At 42.3% G+C, this 24766-nt stretch overlaps 1 protein-coding gene and 1 long non-coding RNA gene across 3 annotated transcripts in view; one reads left to right on the top strand and one right to left on the bottom strand.

Annotated features, from left to right (window-relative positions):
- The window catches only part of LOC133382928 (uncharacterized), an 85178-nt gene extending 67203 nt beyond the window's left edge, over positions 1-17975 (top strand). The window contains exon 3 of the long non-coding RNA XR_009762123.1: positions 17858-17975. This is a non-coding gene — a long non-coding RNA (uncharacterized LOC133382928). The remainder of the gene's footprint in view (positions 1-17857) is intronic.
- The window catches only part of PCSK2 (proprotein convertase subtilisin/kexin type 2), a 199192-nt gene that overhangs the window by 90706 nt on the left and 83720 nt on the right, over positions 1-24766 (bottom strand). For both annotated transcript variants that reach the window (XM_061622607.1, XM_061622608.1), the window contains 3 exons: positions 17929-18042; positions 16749-16857; positions 6808-6845 (listed from right to left, as the gene is read on the bottom strand). In XM_061622607.1, coding sequence (XP_061478591.1) covers positions 6808-6845; positions 16749-16857; positions 17929-18042 — 261 coding nt within the window. The remainder of the gene's footprint in view (positions 1-6807; positions 6846-16748; positions 16858-17928; positions 18043-24766) is intronic.

Here is a 24766-nt window from a genome sequence, read left to right as displayed (position 1 = left end):
CATTTACACTTAACTTACATTTTAACTTTTTAAAATAGCATTAGACAAAACCTCCGATTTTCTCCAGCTCAGACCATTGAATAATGTTCTGTTACCCTAAATGAAAACTTCTTAAAACTGCTCATATGGAACTCACCATTATTCCACAGGTGTGTACGCAATGATAAACAGAGCCAGCATAATCCTCCACTATATTCCAGCCCACATACAATTCCACATCTAAAATCAAAACACTCATCCTCTTCAAGGTCTGTGCAAAATCTATGCAACTCTGCTCCTCCAAGTCTCTTCACTGGGATCAATCTAAAGCAATCATACTTCACTCAGTACACTTCTGCTCTTGCCTACAATTACTCAGATTCAAACCCTACTTTGAAGGACTCTTTTGTGATGCCTGCATGCCTTAATTCTCCAAAGTAAACAAAAGCCCTGCATCCTTCTGGGATGAATCCGTCTGAAGACACTACATTCATTGTGTGCTTGGCCTGAAGCCTAGCGATGCAGGCAGAATGGCACAGAATGACTCCTTTTTGTAGCTCAATAGGCTTTGGAACAGGTTGTTATGTGCCTCAGTACTGTTATCAGTGTATTCACACTATAAAACCTATTAAACTAAGGCCTTGCTTGGTACTTTATGCAAGAATAAATGACATTATGGCAACTCAGTTAAGAAGGTTATACCTTCTTCTGGAAAGGACTGCCTGAACAAGAATGACAAATACATGGAGTAGGCTTTGCTATTAAAAATAGTCTTGTGAAGCTCTTGTCAGAAGTTCCTATTGGCATTAATGAATGGCTCTCAACTCTCCAGTTAAAACTCGCCAAAAACCAGCAGGCAACTATTGTAAGTGCTTATGCGCCAACATTAGATGCTGATGAAGACATCAAGGAAAAACTTTATACCCAGCTGGACACCATCTTATCAGAGATACCTAAGGAGGATAAAATTATCCTCCTGGGCGATTTCAATGCAAGAGTTGGACATGATTTTGATTTATGGCCAGAAACCATTGGGAAAGATAGAGTTGGCAATAGCAACCTGAATGGAATTCTACTTCTGACTGAATGTGCAGAATATAATCTTGTTATTACAAAAATACTCTATCACCAGAAAAATAATTCAAAACATCATGGAAGCACCCTCGATTGAAACACTGGCATCTCCTGGATTACATAATTGTCCATGCTAGAGATTGTCGTGGTGTTCTCCTCACTATGGCCATGATGAGTGCCGATGACTGCTGGACAGATCACCAATTAATTCGATCCACTATGGCCATTAATATTGTTCCTCAACGTAGGCTCCAAGGAAGAAAACCAAGGCATAAAACGAACATCCATGCCCTTCAAGATCCTATTAAGTGAGCTTGTTTTCAAACAACGCTTAAGAAATATGTACCCATGGAACTCCCTGAAAATATCGAGGAACACTGGATTAAACTGAAAACTTACATAACTGCAGCATGTGAACAAACTATTGGATACCAAACTAAGAAACATCAGGACTGGTTTGATGAGAATGATACTGAGATTGAACGTATCATTGATAAGAAAAGGAAAGCCTTCTGAATATGGCAGAACGACATTGACTGTGCTGCTAAGAAGAAAATCTATGCCAGTGCAAAGGCTGAGGTCCAACAAAGAACTAGAGAACTTAAGAATGCCTGGTGGATAAAGAAAGCTAAAGAAATCCACCATTTTGCAGATGCTCATGATATGGGGCTTTTTTAATTCCACAAAGGCCATTTATGGACCAACAAATTATGGTACGAATCCCTTACGTTCAATGGATGGTACCAAACTTCTTAAGGATAAATAGTCTATTGCACTGTGTTGGAAAGAGCTTAACAACTGGAAAAAGCCACAACTTCCTTAATCGTAACTCTGTTGTGGCTGGTGAGACTTTTCCTCAAATTCCACAACAACAAATTAGAGATGAGCTTACAGTATCCCCTAATTTGGATGAAGTCAGTAAAGCCATTAATCAAATGAAGAATAACAAAGCTAGTGGACCTGATGAGATTCCTGCTGAAGTCTTTAAAGAAGGTGGGCCTGAACTTACACAACTTCATAAGCGCATCAAAAAGATGTGGATGAGGGAGGAGATCCCAGAAGACTTTAGGGAAGCCATAATTTTATTTATTTATTTATTTATTATTATTATTTATTACATTTATATACCATAGCCAAAACTCTCTGGGCGGTCTACAAAAATTCAAAACATTGAACATTAAAAGCATGAAGCAACAGAAAAACGAGGTAAAAGACCTTGCTGTTAGAATGCCTGGGTGAAAAGGAAAGTCTTGATCTGGTGCCAAAAAGATAACAATGTTGGTGCCAGGCAAACTGCATTGGGGAGATCATTCCATAATTTGGGGGTCACCACTGAAAAGGTCCTCTCCCTTGTTGCCAGACTACAAGTTTCCCTTGGTAGGCACACAGAGGAGGACCTTTGATGTTGAGCGTAGTGTACGGGTGGGTTCATATCAGGAAAGGTGTTTCATCAGGTATTGTGGTCCCAAGCCGTGTAAGGCTTTATAGGTTAAAACCAGCACCTTGAATCAGGCTCGGAAACATATAGGCAGCCAATGCAAGCAGGCCAGAATCGGTTTTATATGTTGGAACCATCTGGTCCCTGTTACCAATCTGGCCGCTGCATTTTGCACAAGCTGCAGTTTCCGAACTGTCTTCAAAGGCAGCCCCACGTACATCACATTGCAGTAATGTAATTTGGAGGTTACCAGAGCATGGACAACTGAAGCTAGGCTATCTTAATCCAGATAGGGGCGTAGCTGGGCCACCAACCAGAGTTGGTGGAAGGCACTCCATGCCACCGAGGCTACCTGAGCCTCAAGTGACAGAGATGGTTCTAGGAGAACCCCCAAACTACAAATCTGCTCCTTCCGGAGGAGTGCAACCCCATCCAGAACAGGTTGGACATCCGGTCAGAAGAACTACCCACTAACAGCATCTCAGTCTTGTCTGCAGTGAGCCTCAGTTTATTAGCCCTCATCCAGTCCATTGTCACAGCCAGGCACCAGTTCAGCACATTGACAGCCTCACCTGAAGAAGATGAAAAGGAGAAATAGAGCTGCGTGTCATCAGTGTACTGATGGCAACGCACTCCAAAACTTCGGATGACCACACCCAGTGGTTTCATGTAGATGTTGAACAGTATGGGGGACAGAACTGACCCCTGTGGAACTCCATACTGTAGAATCCATGGGGCCAAGCAGTGTTCCCCATGCACCACCTTCTGGAGCTGACCAAGTAGGAGCAGAACCACTGCCATGCAATACCTCCTACTCCCAACTCAGCCAATCATCCCAGAAGGATTTGATGGTATTGAAAGCTGCTGAGAGATCAAGGAGAATCAAAAGAGTCACACTCCCCCTGTCTTTCTCCTAACAAAGGTCATCATACAGGGCAACCAAGGCTGTTTCCATGCCAAAACCAGGCCTGCAACCCAACTGAAATGGATCCAGATAATCGGTCTCATCCAAGAGGAGCTGGAGCTGGCCTGCAACCACTCATTCCAAGCCCTTTCCTTGGAATGGAACATTTGCCATTGGCCTATAGTTATTACGATTTTCTGGGTCCAGGGAAGATTTCTTCAGGAGTGGTCTCACTACTGCCTCTTTCAGGGCACCCGCAAAGAGGCATTAATCACTCCCCTGGCCCACCTAGCTGTTCTATCCCTGTTAGTTTTTACTAGCCAAGAAGGGCAAGGATCCAGTACAGAAGTGGTTGCACAAACCTGTCCAAGCACCTTGTCAACGTCCTCAAGCTGTACCAACTGAAACTCCTCCACAAAATTAGGACAAGGCTGTGCTGTGGATACCTCACTGATTCACCTGCTATAACACTGGAGTCTAAGTCCTGGCGGATGCCTAAGATTTTATCCTGGAAGTGCTTAGCAATCACTCTTTTTATTATTAATTATCACTCTTTTTAAGAAGGAACAGATTGTGGGAACTATCGAGGTATCTCTCTTCTTGCTACCACTGGCAAAATCCTTGCAAGGATCCTCGCAAATCTCCTCCTACCTATCTCAGAAGATAACTTCCCTGAATCCTAAAATGGTTTCTGCCCTTCCAGGGAGACAATGGACATGATCTTCACTGCACAACAGCTTCAAGAAAAATGCCAGGAACAAACCCAACCTTTATATATGGCATTTACTGATCTGACTAAGGCCTTTGATACTGTGAATTAAACTGCTCTCTGGACCATCCTTCTGAAAATTGGACGCCCTGATAAATTTGTGAATATTTTGCGACTCCTTCATAACAACATGACATTGATAATTTGGGATAACAAAGGCTTTCAGAGCAATCCATACAGGGTCGGATCAGACATAAAACGGGGATGCATCATTGCTCTGGCCTTATTTACTATTTTCATTTTCATTGCTATGATTCTACACATTATTGAGGGGAAACTTCTTACTGGTGTGGAAATCATATATCGAACAGATGGAAAGCCTTTTAATCTCAGTAGGCTGAAAGCAAAAAGTAAGGTAATGTCAACCTCTGTCGTAGAACTTCAAAATGCCGATAATGTAGTCTGTGCACAATCAGAGAAAGATTTTCAAGTTATCCTAAATGTCTTTGCAGAAGCATATGGGAAGCTTGGGCTCTCATTTAATATAAAAAAACCCAAAGTGCTTCATCAGCAGGTGTGAACTAGTCCCTCTCATCAATCCTGCTTAATGGTGCCATGCTGGAGAATGTTGATCTCTTTTCCTATCTTGGGAGCCATCTCTCTGTAAAAGCTGACATTGACACTGAAATTCAACATCGTCTGAGCTCTGTGAATGCTGCATTCTCCTGAATGAAGCATAGAGTGTTCGAGGATCAGAATATTTGCAGGGAGACGAAAATGCTTATTTACAAAGCCACTGTACTACCAACCTTACAGTACACCTGTGAAACAGGGACCATTTATAAATGCCACTCCCAACTTCTTGAAAGATTCCACCAATGCTGCCTCCAGAAAATTCTGCAAATTACTTGAGAAGATGGACGGACTAATGTTAGTGTTTTGGAAGAAGCAAAGACTACCAGTGTTGAAACAATGATCCTTCATCATCAACTTCGGTGGACCGGCCATGTTGTTTGAATTCCTGATTACCGATTTCCAAAGCAGCTACTTTACTCCCAACTTAAGGAATATTGGTGGACAGCAAAAGAGATTTAAAGATGTTCTTAAAGATAATCTAAAAAAAATGTAACATGAGCATTGAGAATGGGGAAGTTTTGGCCCATGAGCATCCCAATTGGAGGTTGGCTGTTATCAAAGGTGCTATGTACTTTGAAGAAGCATGAGTACAGGGTGAAAAGGACAAACAAGCTAAGTGGAAGGCAGTTCCAGCAAATCCTCATCATGACTGTCTTCCATCTGGAAACCTATGTCCTTACTGTGGGAGGCTGTGTGGATCTGGGATTGGCCTCCACAGTCACTTATGGACCCACCATTAAAGACCTTATCTTGGAAGACTGATCATTTATTTTCCAGTTGTTCATATTCATGTCTTGGCCATGGAGCAGCTGGGAAATGTACTTGCCAAGGAAATATTGAAACTGACTGACACAAGCAGTAAAGTCAGGATTCCAAGTTAGGCAACATCCTTCTTCCTGAACTTTGGCTGATTACCAATCTTCACTGTATGAATCTCTGATGGTGACAAATCAGTCCCGGACATGATCATTTATTTTCCAGTTGTTTATATTATTATTATTATTATTATTTCAATTTATATACCGCCCTTAGCAGAATAGCTCTCAGGGCGGTGAACAAACAAGATAAAATACAATATATCATAGTAAAAAATCACAAAAACATGTACAAACAAACAACAGAAAGCACAACAAAAACGAAATACAACACAAATTAAGAAGGATACATGTTAAAAGTAGAAAGATTAAGAAAATTAAAAAATTAAAATGCCTGGGAACATAAAAAGGTCTTTACCTGGCACCGGAAAGATAGAAGTGTAGGCGCCAGGCGTACCTCTTCGGGGAGGCTGTTCCACAACTCAGGGGCCACCACAGAAAAGGCCCTAGATCTAGTAACCACCCTCCGGGCTTCCCGATGAGCTGGTACCCGGAGGAGGGCCTTAGATTCTGAACGAAGTTCATGAAGTTCTACCATCACTGCAGGTCCCCTGGGGACATGGGTCTTTTGCTTCAAAGGAGGGATATCCTCATCTATTTTCTATGGTCCCCCCCCCAGATTTCTCACATTTTGTTTCTGTTCTCAGATTATTCTTCTGCCTTATCTTTCTGGGTTACATTTTGCTTATTTCTTCCTGTCCATATCACAAATTTTGGGAGACTACACCTAATGAAAGCTGGATTTGAAAAGACTTGCCGATTATACAATTTACAGTATTGGTAATGAAGGCTTATTCAGAGCTTGGCAACAACATAATTTCCCCTGGCAAATATGTCACTGTTTTGCTCCATGCATCAGAAGGTCAGAGAGGCAAATTTGTCTGTACCCATTGTAAGCCTTCCTTGCTTTATGTCCCAAGTCTTGTTCATCATCTAGACCAGCCTTTCCCAACCAGTGTGCCTCCAGATGTTGTTGGACCACAACTCCCATCAGCCTCAGCCAGCATTGCCAATGGTCAGGAAAGATGGGAGTTGTGGTCCAACAACATCTGGAGGCACACTGGTTGGGAAAGGCTGATCTAGACCAACAGGTCAGTTATGCTGTAAACACACTCAATAGGTAAATATATCTCCTATGAAAGAATGGCTAGAACAACACAGAATTGTAATGTGGAAAACACTGTGTACTTACATAGTTCGAGGCCAGGTCTGGATGAAGGTAATCAATGCCTGCCAAAATAATTAATAAATGACAGCATATAAAGCATGATCAACACATTAAAAATGAAAACAGCAAAAAAAATGAGATGTTTTGAATAGCCATGAAATTCAGTTACTCTGTAGATAAGCATGCTGCAAGGAATAATGTTGGCCTTAGATGTTGTTGTTAGACAAATACACACTTTTAATCCTTGACTTCTACGTTATTGAGACTACTATTAAATGTTACATGTGCGGTTTTACAGGTTCAGAAATATGTTTGGGATCTGAGATACAGAGCTTAGGCTGTAAGACCTACTGATTAGCTTCACAAATGGCCATAATCTCAAAGGGGTATGTTGACAAGTCACAAACAATTCCAACAAAACTAGGGGTGATAAAATATGTAACAGACAAGTAGCCAGAGATCTTAGGTTTGAAAGCTCCATACTAAAATCTCCATTAAGCTGACAGCCACAGGTTACACACGGTGGTTCCACTGCCACTTCTCCATTCTGGCAGCCCCCACTAATGCGACTAATCCTTCCTGCTCTTCTGGGGCCAATGCTTCTCCCTTCTCAGCGAGCCCATTTCTCCTTCTCTCTTCCTCTCATCTTGGTCTACAATCACCAGGAGCATCAGCTTTTAGTTGCTGCGTTGCTACAAACTCCTCCACTTGGAGAGGAAGGGGGCAGGGAAGAACGAGAGCTCTGCCCGTTGCTCCATATTTAATTGAACTGGAGAATCCATGATCTAGCTGGAAACTGCTCACCAGACACAGCTTGACAAGTCTTGATCACAATCCAAATGTATATAACAAATGTGACCTTTGAGAAATTTCTTTTTCAAGGAAGAAGAAAACTGTATTACAAGTGATCTCCAAAGAGAGCTTGCATTTTCTACCTTTTTGGGTGGCACAGACATCACACCCAACGTGTCGTTGATTTATGGCTTTTAAAAAGTCACTAATCAAAACTTTACTGTGATGTAGTGCATAATGTTCAAATATACTGCACAGAAGACCAATATATTCCACTAAATGCATTTTCTTTGTATGTGGCCAGGAAACAATACTGTCAGTTTCAACCTGCTTATGGGGTTAAAAGCTTTCCAACCTCCAGTATTTACGGACCTTTAATTTCAAAGGATATGGTATGAAAATTATGTTTTTTCAGCATTGCAAAAAAGAGAGAAAAGAATGAGAACTAACTTTACATTATACCTACCTGAGCCCTGAGAATTTCTATTTAAGTCAAATCAGTTCAGACACCAGTGGGACTAAATTGACTTTAAAGCTACTGATTTCTATACCTCTACCATGGCAAATGCAAAACTGTCAAATAAAAATTATATAATATCCAGTATATATCTTAAGAGGATAAAATCAGTAAAGGTCCATTTCTGGCTTCAAAAAGGTCAGGTTTTCTGCAGGTTTTTGTGTCTCACAGTCAGTATGTCCGTGACTTCTGAGACTCTGACCTAGCAAAGTCCTGCACAAGGTGACAGCACTTGCAATGTGTGAGATCCCATCTTCAGTGAGAGTAAGTGACATAGAAAGAAGCCTGGGCTGTGTAGTCACTTATCATTTTCCCAATCTCATTTCCCTAGGGTCTTGGCAAATGTTACACTTTGCCAGTCACACCATGGGAACACGAGGGTCAACTGGATAATCTTCACGTATTAAGAATATAGAGAATGCTTCCTGTGCACATTCCACTCCCATTTGTCAGAAATAAGCCAGTTTTCAGGTAGAGAATGGGTGAATCTGTCAATTTCGGTTTGTCCCAGTTTCTCATTTTTTTCAAACTTAAGTTCAGTTTCCCATAGCAGTTTCCAGTTTCTTTTTTTAAAAAAGTTCTCATGAAGATTTATCAGCATTTTAGTGCACAGTTCTCCTAATATACATATTTTTCTATGTAATTTTTGCCTAATATACAAATTTTCACAAGCAATGTTCCCTACTATAATGCATTTTGTATGTTATTTTCAGTAAGATATGCAGTTCTATGCACACTTTACCCTAGTATATTTTATCCATCTTCATGTATACTTTTCTGATATTCAACATTTCAACAACAGAAACACTGTTATAGATGCCACATAATACTCATTCCACACTTGTAAGAAATCGTTGTTTTAGAGTGGCAGCGCCTACCCTTTGGAACTCCCTGCCTATTGATATCCGGCAGGCCCCTTCACTGTAATCCCTCTGGCACCTGCATAATACTTTTTTGTTTAGGCACACCTATCCAGACACATAGATGCCAATCAGTTTTAATCTTTTTAGTATGTTGTTATTTTAATTATTTTAAATGTTTTTAATTACTTGTTTATTGATAATTCTAATGTTTTTGGAAACCGCTTAGAGGTTTTTTACATTCAAGTGGTATATACTTTTTGTTAAATAAATACATAAATAGTATACGCATTTTTGTACACATTTGTTGGCTGGAGAACTCCATGGGAAAACTTGGAGAAGAGCAAATTTGAAAGGATGCCCATGTTTTGGCTTGCATCTTGTTTCAGAAAGTATGAATTAGGCAAGTTTGTCTTTAAATGCAAACTGAATCAAATTTCTCCCCCACCTCTATTTTCAGGCGTTAGTGGCAAAGTCAAAAGGGAGGAGGAAAATGGCAATGATGGGGAAAAGTATTGGCTGACATTTGCCCCAAGTGTACCAGTTGCCAATCACCAAGAGAGAAACTGGTGTGACATCAGCTTGTTGGACAGGAAGTAGCTAATAATGCACTGACTTTGAGCTTCTCCTGAAAGGCAGCTGAAGCTTAGTTACCTAGTAACTAGCTAATTTACAATCCAATTTTATGTATGTTTACCTGAAAAAGTCCCACTGAGTTCAGTGGTGCTTCCTCCCAGGAAAGTGTGCTGAGAATTGCAGCCTTAATTAATTATATAAATGTATACCCCACCTCCAATACATGTATTTAAAGGGCAGTTAATAAATTCTGCTTCAATAAAACAATGCAAGAATAAAACAGCAAGATACTGTTATGGGTTTGGTGTTGAGATAGGTGATTTCTATGAGTCCCCTTTCCAGCCTCTGATGTGAGACCTTGCACCTGGAGGTGGGCTTGGAAGCTGAGAAACCTACTCTGTTGGACAGATGAGTCTCCTTTGTTAGTGTAATAGAGTGGCCACTGGCCAGGTGGGCTAATGGGTCTATCAAGTGTCCATTAACTGGTGAATGGGCCAGGGAGATCCTGTTGTTACTGAAACTCTTCAGGAGAGTCTCCCCCCCTGGACTAAAAGGGAGGGTTGTGTTTTTCGTTGAGTCTGAGGAAAGGCTGGGAACTGGAAACACACAGAGAGGCCTGCTCCCTGCACCATGGCTTTAGAGTGCCTCCTGTAAGCCTGATGGAAAAGAAAGATCTGTTGGACTGCTGATGCTTTGAACAGCTCCGTCTTAAGCTCAGGTTGGAATGTGTGTAAATAATTATACCATATTTCATAAAGACACCACAGTCTCCACTAACCTTCTTTCCAAGGAAACCAAACCCTGGGCAAGTGCAGGGACCCCTGAAGATCTCTCACTGCTTGGAGATTGGGGTGGCATGCAACAATACCAAACCAGCCAAAAGCTGGAAAAATGATTTTAAAAATCTGTTTTCAACCTTCTTTCCTTCCAGGATGAAAAAGGAACAATGAAAGATCATGGTGCCCTTTTGTATTTGAAGCAGGAGTATAATTTGCATTTTTAATGCTTTTTTACTGCTGAGATGAATAGAGTAAGAAATCTGAAATGTTGAATTTCAGAAATGCATACATGAAGATAGATAAAAGATTAGAATATACAACATATAACTGATGTTTATTATAATAAGAATGATGTATTGTGATTGGTGGTTATAGAGTAAGAGATTTTTGAGGTATGTACAATTTTATATTTAATATGTGACTATATTATTTGCATTTTATATGTTGCATGCACTATTATTTTGTGATAATGATAATGATGATGATGATGATAATAATAATAATGCTGCACAATCCTCTCAGTCACTTTCGCTAAAAATGGGGTATTTGCAACCTGGTGGTAGTTGTCACGAACCAATGGGTCCAGGGTGGGCTTTTTCAGGAGTGGTCAGATCACCACCTCTTTCAGGGACAGCTGGAACCAGTCCCTCCACAACAACGTGTTGACCACATCCTGGATCCATTCAGTCAAACCCCCTTGGCAAGCTTTAATAAGCCAAGAAGGGTGAAGTGGACATGTTGCTGGCCGCATCATCGCAAGCACCTTGTCCATATCATCAGGCCAGACATTGCACTGGACACTTCACTGAGGACTACAGTACATGTGGATGGGGCATCAAGATTGCTATGGAGGTGAGCAATTAATTCACAGGGGGCCTCCAAAGGGTCTAATACTCCATTTCCTGGAGTGGATGTCAGCAGACCCCTGACAATACGGAAAAGCACCACTGGATGACTACTTGAGGATGTGATGGTGGCAGAGAAGTGGGCCTTCTTTGCTGCCCTCACCACCACATATAAACGGTTTTAATGTTTTACTCATGCCCAATCAGCCTCACAGCACATCTTTCGCCACTTGCGCTCTAGCCGGCATTCAGCTTGTTTCATTGCCCTTAGCACACTGGTGTACCAAGGTGCAAACTGGGTTCCCCAATGCCAGAGATGGCGCTGAGGGGCAACCGTTCAAGAGCCCGATGTGCCTAGCTGTTCCACAGCATGACAAGGGCTTCAACAAGGTCACCTGCTCTATTTACTGGTAACTCCCCCAGGGCATTCAGGAATCCAGTCGATTCCATTAGTCTCCGGGAGTGGACCATCTTAATCTGTCCACCATCCCTGCAAGGGAGGATCGGAGCCATAAGTCTAAACTTCATCAGGAAGTGGTCTGACCGTGACAATGGGGTGACATTCACCCTCCTTTCTCCATCTGGAGCAAAAACCAAGTCGAGGGTGTGCCCTGCCCTATGCAACAGCCTGGTGACAACTTGAGACAGCCGCATGGTCGTCATGGAGGCCATGAAGTCCCGAGCCGGAACACTAGAGGCAGCCTCAGCATGGACATTGAAATCACCCAAGACTATTGTTCTCGGCTCTTCCAACATCACAGCTGAGACTGCCTCCATCAGCTCAGTCAGAGAAGCTGCCAGACAGCAGGGTGCATGGTACACCAGCAGCATCCCTAGTTTACTGTCTCCTTGGCCCGAAACCAGGCCCTCACAGTCAGCTCCATGACCGAGTGGTTTCCTGGTGACAGAGATGTAAGTTCTATAGACCACAGCAACCCCTCCCCCTCATCCCTGCAGCCTGTGCTGGTGTTGCATCGAGTATCCAGGTGGGCAAAGCTGGGTCAGATCAACTCCTCCAAGCTCACCCAACCAGTTCTCAGTAATGCATAACAAATCAGCACTCTCATCCATGATGAAATTATGGATGAGTGTGGTCTGATTGCTTACTAGTCTGGTGTTAAACAACAGCACACACAGGCCAGTGGGCACAGCAGTTAAGCAATGAGGAACCCGTTCATGGGACAACTGGGAGTGAGGAACAAAGTGCAGATAGATTTGGGCCTGTTGTCACACACCCCAGTCTCATAGCTGGCTGCATTCAATGGGGGGGGGAAGAGTTCCTTCCTGTTACAGATGAGACAGACATAATCTTGTCTTTTCATCATCTTTCATCTTTCAACTAGCCTTTTAAGTGGAGATTTTTATCCTAGTCAGTATACCTGAACTTACAAGATCTGAACAGGGTGGTTCACGACAGATGCTGTTGGAGATTACTGATTCATAGGGTCGCCATAAGTTGTATGCTACACAGGAAGTGGATTGGACTGTGAAAGACCAACACAAATTGTGTTTGCATTTTGACAAATTTGTAGGGCAGTACAATATCTCAGAGTCTCCTACTCCCCTGGGGCATTCACTATAGCTGCCCAATTCCCCTGCTTTTTAAAGTTGGGTAGAAATATCTGTGGGCTATAGGTACGTTCTTAAACTGTAAGGGTTTTTTTGCCTATTAGTGAATTTCTCTACTTTTTAATCCGGGAGGTATGAAATGGGATCCTGTGCAAGCTTGCTGAGAATGGATTGATCATTTGCATGCTTATTGAGTTCAGTGGGATTTACTGCCCTGCAGTCATGCTTAGGATAGATGAAACTGACCACAGGGGATGGGGAGGGGAGGAGGAGGAGGGAGGGGAGGGGAGGAGGAGGAGGGAGGGGAGGGGGGGAGGAGGGGGAGGGGAGCAGGCAGGTGAGGGAGGGGAGAAGGACAGATTTGATCATATGCATGTTTATTGAGTTCAGTCGTATTTACTCCTGTGCAATCATGCTTAGGATAGGTAAAACTAACCTGGGGGAGGGAGAGCTGGAGTGGGCAGGGGAGGAGGAAGAAGGAAGTGGGGAGGGGAGGAGGAAATGAGAAGGGAGGGAGGGGAAAGGCAGGTCTGAAAATCTACATGCTTCTTGAGTTCAATCATGGTTAGGATAGGTAAAACTGACCGAGGAGGAGGGGGAGGGAGAAGGGGAAGGAGCAGATTGGAGGGGGCAAAGGAAGGGGGAGGGGAGGGCAGGTTTGATCATTTGCATGCTTATAGAGTTCAATGGTATTTACTCCCATGCAATCATGCTTAAGATAGGTAAAACTGACCATGGGGATGAGGAAGGGGAGGGGGAGGGAGGGTCAAAGGAAGGGGGAGGGAAGGGGCAAGAGGGAGGGGATAGGAGGGAGGAGAAGGGAGGGTGGGTTTGATCATTTGTATACTTTTTGAGTTCAAAGGGAATTATTTCTGTGCAGTCATGTTTGAAAATGGAAATGGACTGCCTTCAAGTTGATCCCCACCTATGGTGACCCTTTGAATAGGGTTTTCATGGTAAACGGTATTTAGAGGTGGTTTCACCATTGCCTTCCTTTGAGGCTCAGAGGCACTGACTGGCCCAAGGTCACCCAGTGAGCTTCATGGCTGTGTGCAGATTCGAACCCTGGTCTCCCAGGTCGTAGTCCAACACTGAACTTGGGGAGGGGAGGGGAAGGGAAGCGGGAGGTAAGGAGATTGGATGGGTGGGCACTGGGCAGAGGGGGAAGCCCCTTTCCTTTCCAAAAGGAAAACATTGTGAACAGTATAATTGCTTTTCAGCGTTTCCCCCACCGTTTTATTCTACAGCAAGCACATGCAGACTCCCACCCAAATTTAAACCAAAGCTGTCCCTGGCCACACATCCACACCAGGCCTTTATTTCACTTTGGACAGTCATGGCTTCCCCCCCCCCAAAAAAAATCCTGGAAAGTGTAGTTAGTGAAGGGTGCTGAGAGTTGCTAGGAGACACCCTGTTCCCCTCACAGACCTTCAGTCAGAGTGGTTGGATGTTAAACCAGTCTGGCCACTGGAGCTCTGTTGGTGGAAAAGGAGTCTCGTCTCAGCACTCTTCATAAACTACACTTCCCAGGATTCTTTGGGGGAAGCCATGACTGTCTCACATGAAATCAAGGTGTGGTGTGGGTGTGGCCCGCTGATTAGCCAAGGGAAGCATCTGTGTGTCTGGCTTTTAGAACACTGACAGTTGGTTCTTACTGAGCATGCCCGACACTATCATTCAGTTCAATGCAAGATTTATTAAATTAATTAAAAATCAGCCAGGCATTTTTTTAACTTTTAAACTGCAGAAGATGAAGGTCAGAGTATGGGACAAGGTCAACAATAGGATTATAGGTACTCTGTGAACATGGCTGAGTTTTAATGAATTTCAACAGATTATAAGTACTCTGACAGAAAAAAGTCCAAAAGGGCTCTGGGGTTTTTTCCTCGCTTTTTAGACTTTGAACTCTCGATTCTCTCTGACTGTTTTGTGTATCACCATGAAAATGTAGAGGGTTGTTAAGCAAGCGTTTCTGAGTTCAGGATTATAAATTTTGTAAGGTTTTGTTTTGAAATGAGCTTATGGGAAGCATCAGAATGCCGTGGGGGTATTTTCAACTTAACATTGCGGAATGTGAAAAATCTACACTGGCTATGGTATACAGCCACTTAATGTTACATTGTATAATTATCATGAATTATAATTATAAAGCCATACATAGCTTGGGACCAGGATACCTGAAAGATTGTCTTACCCCATAGCTATTCTTTCATTTTCATGGTCTTAAAAGATTCTTGACAACTGGCAGCCCTTAGGTGAATTCTAGCCTGTGGATGATCATCACTTGGTCCTTGCTTGCAGCCACTCATTGCTTCACAATTCTTCAACAGCAAACTGAGGCTATAAACTGCAGACTGGAATACTGGCCATTTCTGTACTGGGAAACAGGAGACTGCCAAGCTCATCCTCTCACCTGGAGCAGACCAGTATTAAGTATTCAGATTCTCTAGCTAGCAAGAGGTTTGCAACAGTAGCAGTGCAAGCTGGACCACTAGGGCACTGTCCTACCAAGCAGCGTCTGCCCTCAGCCAGTCCTCACCTGCCTGCCTTCATACTTACAGCCAGCATTGGCTGTCAGCTTCCTCCTTCTTAGGCTCAGGATTGCTCTTGGAGAACTCGGCAGGGAGCAAGATGGGGAGAAAACTAGAATTAGTTGGCTCTGGCTGTTGACTCCCTACCAGTCCCAATGGGCAACAGCCACCATTGGACAGTCGTAAATGAAATGGGTTTTTACAGGGACAGAAGAAGCAAGGAGAAGGCCCTTGTTCCCATGCTTATTTCTGTGGGGCCTCTAAGTGTCAACCACTGCCTTTGGTAGGGATGGATGAATATATTTTTGTGGATCATGTGACCTTTGCATGGTCACCCATAATTCTATTCCGCTACTTTTCCCACATTGTAGGAAGAATCTATAACATATTGTTCAACATATGTACTCCATATTAGGGCTTCTGCACATAGAATCACCATGGGCTTAAAAAGCACATCAGGATTTTTCATATAGGAATTTACAATAAGTGAATTCCTCAAGCATTCCAACTTTTGGGGGGGAGGGGCGGGATTCTATCAGTGGTGGACTGCAGAAATCATTACAATAAAATCCATATTTGATGCAAATGAAGTTGAAAAGCTTGCAAGCACAGGAGCTGCCATTTCCAGGATTTTCCTGTGTCAATGAAATTGGTTAAAATTATGGTTTAATGATTTGATTGCATGAAATACAGCTTCTATTCTAGATTCTGTTTCCTCCCTCCAGTCACTGCCATCCTCAGCACCTCACTCCATTAAGGCTTACATGGACCCAGAAAGGTCCAGTTGTGCTTAGTCACTGTGAAATATAAGAAGTCACTCTGTGGGCCCATATAAAGTAAGCCAGGTAGCTATGAGCAATGAGCAAATGGATAGTCTGATGGGTAGACGGGCAGAATCATTTCCCCTGTGGTGTATCTATATTAACAAGGATGGGTCTCTGTGGATCTGTTCCACAGGGCTACTTTGTCACATATTTTAGCAGAAAGGTAGAATTCTTACAGCACAAATTTGAAATTTCATTAAATGTAAATCAAGGCAAGCATTAATCTCTCATGTTTTAATAATTTTATTTAACAAATATAAACAATGACTTCCTGATTTTTTTATCCTTCCATGTTGTCTGACAACTGCATAATTGCATAAATAATGATTTAAAGAATACATCACAATTTCCTCTATAGAACTAAAATTACATTTCAGTTCTATCGGGCACTTTCCAAATTAGCAAACTAAGCTGACAGCTGTTATACTTGAACTTCAAAGTGCTACTCTAGGCTAGTTTAAAGGAATAATAAATATCCATGGACTGTACCCTAGGGAACACTTTCTGTGGACAATTTCTTATTAAAAATTATGACTGAAGTGAATATCTTATAATGTTCTCATTAAAATCCCCATGTTTGAAAGACCGTGAGATGGACTATTAAGCCACAATGTCACATTGTATTTCTCATGTGATATGCTCTGAGAGTTATGATATTTTAGTTGCGCTTACCATCATCCATAATTCCTATAGTTACACCTTTCCCTGTGTAACCCAGCTCCCAAGCTTCAGCCACATTCAGATCAAGTCCAGGAGTCCCATCTGCTTGCCCAGTGTTGATCTAATGCATAAAATTTTAAAAAAGCATAATAGACTTATTTGCTTGGCACAAAGCAGACTGTTACATCCACGGAGAGTCCACCTGATCCATCTGCTACAAAATAGCCTTTGATTGCTTGGGAAAACAGGCAGCACAGAAGAAGGCACAAAATCCATAAATACTGGCAATAAAATAAGAAGTCATCTGTTTTAAGACTTTGATACAACAGGACTGATGCATTCCATTGCTCAATCTGAAGCAGAGGTCTGCTCTGAAATCAAGCTTGAATGCCTGACCTCAGCCTCTGATCATGTGATAATAAAAATGGCAGCATTTGAACATGTTCAGAGCACTTCTCACCACTGGATAATCATAACCATTATCCATGTGTTTAAGAGTAGTTCTTCTAAAATCAACTCTTATTATTTTATGTATTTGTTCTATTTATAGAAGTATTTATATACTGCTCTCTCGCAAAACATCAGGTTGGTATACCACAACGTAACATTTTAAAACAATACAAAATAATCATTGCAATGGCTAGCTATTCAAAAAACATTTTAAACAGTTGGATAGGCCTGCCAGCACAAAAAGTACTTAGGCATTCTAATGGACTGGATGAGAGCCAATAAAGGTTTATGCCAGTCCTCTGCTGCTCTTTTTTGGACCAGCTGAAATTTTCAGACTATTTTTAAAGCCTCGCATATAACACATTGCAATAATCAAACCAAAAGGTTGGCAGAACATGGATAACTGTTGCAGGGCTATCTCTGTCCAAGTAGGGTTGTAGTTGGTAGATCATCTCTTTAAAAAAAAACTTGCCAGGCCATGTCAAAAATTAATTGGAAATGATACTGCATAATTGCTATATTTTTATGGGGGACATGGGGGTTGTTTTTTCTTTCTGTTTTATGGCATAATATATTTATTTGTGATTTTAACAGTCATGTAAGTCACTTGCAGATCTTCCGGTAACAAATGACTAACAAGTCTAATCATCATCATCTTTTTCCATTCCAAGACCTACTTGAGGACTGCAGAAATCTGGAATTGGTTTCCTGATGCGGAAAAAGAAAGTTCACTCTTGCTTACCAAGTACCACTGTTTTGCAAATAAAGGATCGTTCATGTTGATGTCTATTTCATTGATATCTCTGTATCCTCTTTTCCTCCTCCCAAAGCCTTCTTGCTGCACAGCCTTCTTCACCTGCAACAGTAATTTTTTTTTAAATAAAGGTATTGAATACACTATTGGTATTTCTAAAATAATAAGGGCACTGTCTTTTAACTTGTGATATTGCAGTTTTAGGAGGAAGCACAACATAAGCAAGCATTCTTAAATAAGATACCAGTTTAGTATTCTGTGAGACATAAGCCTGGTTCGGATGTTTGCTCCAGTGCTCTTTATATGGAGGGGGGCAGGGTCATGCACACTATCCCCGCCCCCAGGGTCCCCATCACCACGGATTGTAGCCTCAAACTTTCTTGCATTCAGTGGATGGTCTGAAGGAGTAATCTTCGGGCGATCAGCTGAATGTGCTTAGAATCCTCCTTAGGTCCCAGGCTGCAGCTAGCATGGATGTTGGGGTGGGGCTAGTGCATGCAGCCCCACTCCTCCCTCCATGAATTGTGCAGCAAATAGCTGATCTGGGTTACTATTGTGAAACAGATTCAGCTGCTACCCTGTCTCAGTCTTTGCCTTTTCTATTCTGTAGTTTTCTCAGTGAGTACTGATGGCCAAGTCCCTTCTGTTACTCATCCCTGCTCATCCATTCCCATCATCCATCTTCCCTTGCTACCACTAGGAATCAGGCTTTACACATATTGCATCAGTGTTGAAATATCTGTATTGGCTGCCTAACAGCTACTGAGCCAAGTTCAAGGATTTGTTGTTGACATTTACAGCCTGAAACAACTTGGAACAGGAGCAGCAAGAAATCAGCTTTCCCCAATATAAACAAGCCTGATCTGAGGCGACCCTACTGGTCCTTCCATGACCAGCAAATTATCACTTCATGACAACGTGGAAGCAGGCCTTCTCAATGATAGCACCCACCTTCTGGAATGCCCCCCATTGGATAATTTGTGGGGCAGAGATAGTGATGACCTTCAAATCTTAAAAACGTACATGTTTACTCAAGCTTTCCTCACCTCTGACTCATTTTAATCTAGTTTTTAGGAATGTCTATTGAATTTTATTGTTGTAATGTTATTGTTTTCATGTAAACCACTTACAGATTAAATATATATATATATTAAGCAGTATAAACATTTTATAAATAAATAAAATATGGTGGATGACTCATAAGAACATGAGCCTGCTGGATCAGGCCAGTGGCCAGGGCCAGTTCTAAGGGGCAGCCAGGTGGGGCACTGGCCCAAGGGCCCCTGGAGCTACAGGGGACTCTCTGCTCTCCTTCCACAATTAGCGGAAGCATCTGCGGACCGCCATCCCCCCACTTTCCCTACATTTCCATTGTTTTTTGCGGTGTGCAGATTTGCCATCAATAAAGATGGCAGCTGAGGTTTCCTTAAGGGGCTGTGGCCTATGCCGCCATCTTGGCTGATAGCACGCATGCGTGCTACACACTCGCGTTGCTGCCATCAACAAAGATGGTGGCAGAGGCTTCAGCCCCTTAGGGAAACCTCAGCCGCCATCTTGATTGATAGCAAACCTGCGCATGCCGCAAAAAACAACAGAAAGGTAGGTGAAGCGGGGGGATAGCGGGGGGATGGCAGGCGGCACGGAAGCTCCTGTCTTGCGGTCCACGGATGCTTAAGTTCTGTGGACCACGGAGAGGGAGTGGAGGGGCCCAGGGCAGGCTGGTACCCAAGGGCCCCGGTATGCCTGGGGCCGGCTCTGCCAGTGGCCCATCTAGTCCAGCATCCTTTTCTCACAGTGATCAGCCAGATGCCTATGGGAAGCCTACAAGCAGGCCCTGAGTGGCAGAGCACTCTCCCATGGTCCTTCACTTGCTGTTCCTAAGCATAGAGTGCAAAATGAACTCCTGACCAGGACTTTCCACCTCCTGCTCCAATATCCGGCTATTCTTTACAAAGTGCTGCCCCAGGCAGCCACCTAGACTAATCTAATATTAAGGGATTTCCTCTACTTAATGAATATGTTCTCGTAAAAGCCTTTGCACTTTATTTTATTACTATTATTATTATTATTTATTTATTTCATATATTGATATACTGCTTAATCCTAAAACAGTTTGGGAGATGGCCTGGGAGAGGAGATTCTCTGTGAATGACTCACACTATTATCTTAACTGCAATTTGTTTTAATATTGTATTTTAAATTGCTGTAACTTGCCTTGGTACCTTATCCTGAAAGACAGGTAAAGAACTGAAATAATAATAATAATAATAAATAAATAACAACAACAAAACAAAAACATTGAAAAACTACAATATAATACACTATAAAACAATAAAATCCCCCCCAAATAAAAATGTAGCGGTACATTTTTAAAACATCTTAAGAGTCTAGGATCCTTTTCTTCTTCAGCCTCTCTCTTGCCAAGGAACATCCTGATTCACAATATCTCATCCCACTAACACATACACATTATACCCAATTTCTATCTTAGATCTACACAAATTATACAATACCTACTACTCGTCCAATATCACTAATCCCATTCTACTTCCGCACTTCACACACATCCACCAATACACGTAAACAACCCCCCAATCACTCCGGTATCTTCCCACTCAGTCACTGAACCACTATCACCAATCACTCATTCCACTCTACTAAAAATGTACTGAGACATGACCAGGAGATGATGAAACCATTCACTGGCAGAACCATATAAAATATCAGAACAAATTACCATGTATCAATCCCACAGAAGTACTTTAGTGGTTGAATGAGATAGAACAGGGGTAGCCAACGTGGTGTCCTCCAGATGTTGTAGGACTACAACTCCCATGATCTCTGACCATTGGTCATGCTGACTGAGGCTGACAGGACTTGTGGTCCAGCACTATCTGCTAGAAAACATGTTGGCTACCCTGAAGTAGGATATGGATTCAAAGTACAGTTGGATCCTCCATCCAACAGCAGTAATTTTTCTTCATTTCACCACCAAAAAGATAGGGAAGAGTACCATCTTGTTTGGAATGAAGCATTTGATGATTTAAAAAATAGACTGTCTCATTGGCAAGCGTTTATCCAATGATTTGAACCTGGCAACATTATTGAATGCATGAACTTTTATCAAAATATAAGGTATATATTGGAACATAACTTATCTTGTCATTATAACTCTGGAAGAAAGGGTTACTTAAACTGTCCAGAAATGAGACCGGGAGATATGAAAATATTGGTTATGTAGTAGAAAAAACTAAGGCACAGAAAAGACATATGGCCATCAACTTCCATTGATTTTATTATAATAGATTAATTACACACCAACGGCGAAAAATTCCAGAAACTGTTATTTGTTGAGGGTCGCTCCCTCACAGCTGGAATCTAATGAGTAAGGAAGACTCTTGAGCAACATACCCATTTTGATTTTCTACACCCCTTTGAACAGCAAATCGCCACATCATATCACAAACTGCTTGGGAAGATCCCCTCAGTTTTAAAATAATTTTGTCATGTGGTATGGAGGGCTGCTGTTTGGGCATAGCCAAAAGTGAAGGTAATTCTGTGGCTCTTTGGATCCTACTTAATAGGAAATATTAAGTCAATTAAAGGGTGCAATATATAAGCCGGGAAGTCCTGATCATATCCTCTGCAACACTGTATATGCTAGTTGCTGCCAGACTTGTGATAACACAACTGTGGAAGAACAGTTGGACTCCTACTATAGATCTTTTGTTCAGTAACATTTAGAAAAGTCCCACTGCAGAGAAGCATATGCATGAAATCCATGTCATCAAGGGACAAGTAAAGCAAGATGCCCTCTTTTGCAGAATGGGGCAGTTATTTTTCATACTAATAAGACTGACAGTATAAATACACTCCCAGTCCAATATGAGACAATTTAGAAAAAGAAAAAGAAAAAGATTCAAGTGATCCAGGAATTATAATCAATTAGTATTGCTGCTGATGCCTTAGGTCCTCTCTTTTGACCAATATGATAATGGCAATTGCCTCCTACATTAGACCCTTAATGTTACCTCAACTGTTGTTGTTTGAACCGATCTGTTTAATGGTGTTGCTGTTTGTTTTTATTTATTTCTTATCTTTAAAGTGAATACATACATACATATATACATATACATACATACATATATATAAAAGGCTCCGAGGAACAGGAGGGTCATCCTTTTCTCTCGCTAGGGATGCTCAAGTATAATGCTTGGTCTGCATTTTTAAGTGATCCGTCACAGTTGCACTTCTTGGACTAATACATACATCGAGACTGTTATCCTTTGGTTTTTGAACTTTTCTGCAGTTTTCAGTAGAGTTCCAGGCTTAATAACCTACCAGAATGGACTTAAAATTGTGTATGCTAGGTTCAAATGTATTAAAATGCATGTTTTAGGATAAAATGCATAGAGAAATGTATATTAAAATGCATACAAAACCAGGCCCAGTGCCAGTGGGTGGCTAGGTTGGGCCCTGGTCAAGGGCTCCTATGGCCCAAAGGGGCCCTTACTTAGGGTGGGAGGGTGGAACTCCTGCTCTGCAATCTGCAGCAGTGGCAGATCATGCAACCTGACACTGCTATGGATCGCAGAGTAGGAGCTCCCAGTCACCCCCTCTGATACAGGCAGCACCCTCACATACCTGTCACGTTAGTGTATCAGTGCGCACACACCATGTGCTGAGTGCGCATGCCTGCCAAGATGGTGGCAGCAGCATCCCTAAGGGGTTGACATCCACACCGCCTTCTTGGGTGATGGTGGGCGGGAGCATGCAGCATGCAGGGCACGACACTGGCACGGGAGGTAGGTTGGGCAGGCAAGCCTATTTAAGCCCCACATTGCCTGTACTGGGAGGGGTGTTGGGGCTTACGCCTGGTGCAGGCCCAGGGCAGGCTGGTGCCCAAGGGCCCAGTCATGCCTGGTGCTATCCATGTACAAAACTGCATAGTTTGGGAAAAAATATGTTAAATGTGAATTTTCATGCTTTTTTTAAAAAATAGAATGAGGTGGAAACTGGACAGAATAGTTATGTATGAACATATGCAAAATGACATGGGCTAGACATGGACCGGTCCATCTGTCTCTAACAGCAGCTTGGGAAAAAAGCCTATGGTGCACTTCAGATATTGTTGGACTACATCTCCCATCACTCCTGCCCATTGGCCATCTGGTGGGGCTGATGTGAGTTGCAGTTCAACCACTTCTGAAGAGTAGCCATTGGCCAACCTTGCTGTATTCTGTGGAATACATCATGTGGCCTTTGGAGTGAGAAGAATACCTAGTGCCAGATTATAAAGGCCCTAGAGCAGAGCTGTCTTCCTGTGGTCAGCAGCAAAACACTGTGTTAAAGGGAACTGAAGAGTCTTTAGAAGGCAAGCAGAGCCAAGATGAACAGGATAATTCTAGCAATAAGGTAAGGCTGCAAGAGAGCCATTTATTAACATGCTCACATAGACACTTGCATACAGTCTGTTAAATGCTAAGCTTCCCCAGACACATTTTCACATGTTTGAAGCACAAGTGGGGTGCCATCGGTTCACCTGTTCTTACATTCAAACGCAGGGAGTGAGTGGGAGGAATTCTGGTTAAAAGGGAAACAGTTCCATAGAACAGCTAACAGCAGCAATGGCAGTACTTGTTGTAGTTGGAATTTGCATATTAAGTGCACTCAGGATTGGGGTGTTAATACTTATTAAGTATAGTCAGAAGACATTGGGATGGCACGAATAAATTGAACACCAAATTATTAAGAGGTGACTCGTTCACAAACCTGTTTGTACTAGTTGAATTAAAACTGAAAACCTACAGCTGGTGAAAGGAAACACAAATTGTCCAGAGCACATAATTAACCAGTGGAACATTACAAGGCTTTACTGAAGTAGAGCACTAAGAGGATTCAGAAAAGGATTAAAGGTTTACATGAATGAGGATTTCATGATTAGGGTGAACAAGGCATAGAGGGAATGAAAGTGCAACTGCTTCTTTGGGCAGAAGCCAACCATGGATGGTTTTAAAATTGAGCCATATCAACTTACAAAGCTATGTGATGAGGTTAACATTTCTGACTTTTGTGACTATAGTTTATTCATTCAGATTCCCCCCCCCTCAACCTAACCCAAGGGCTTAACACTGAAAGATCAATAAACACTAAAAAGGCAAGTCCTTAATAGTATATAAACCATGACAAATAAGGTTGCCAGGTTCCTAGCCTGAGACTGATCCTGTATCTTTAGGAGAAAAGAAAGTCAGCCAAGTGCAGGTGTTCTTGCAACACTGTAATGAGAAAAACCACAAGGTAGAATTCTCCCTTCCCCCTGCACAACTTTTAAAGATACATAAGACCTCTTGGAGGCTGGGCCTGGCAACCAAGAGGTCTTCTGTATCTTTAAAAGTTGTGCAGGGGGAAGGGAGAATTCCACCTTGTGGTTTTTCTCATTATAGTGTTGCAAGAACACCTGCACTTGGCTGACTTTGTCTTCTAAAGATACAGGATCAGTCTCAGGCCATGAACCTGGCAACCCTAATGACAAGGTGTGGTTGGCAGAGTTCAGGCTGAGCCCAGCTTTATCTATGACAATGCAGGGCTATGCCCTCATCCCCTGCCCCCCACCCACACATCATGGAAAGTCCTATGGACCACATTTGCCTATGTCTATTAGTATCTAGGTAAGTCTGGTGCCCTCCAGATTTTTCAGACTATGATTCCCATCATCCCTGACCATTAACCATGTTGGCTGAGGTTGATGAGAGCTGTACTACTTGGAAAAGGCATTCAGTGTCCATCTACGAGAGCTTGGAAGTAACTAGTTACAAGTAACGAATTA

The sequence above is a fragment of the Rhineura floridana genome, chromosome 4 (genome assembly GCF_030035675.1).
Source record: "Rhineura floridana isolate rRhiFlo1 chromosome 4, rRhiFlo1.hap2, whole genome shotgun sequence".
In the NCBI taxonomy this organism is placed as follows: Eukaryota; Metazoa; Chordata; class Lepidosauria; order Squamata; family Rhineuridae; genus Rhineura; species Rhineura floridana.
Note: the sequence above shows the minus strand (reverse complement) of the source record. Positions and strands in the feature narration are given on the sequence as shown.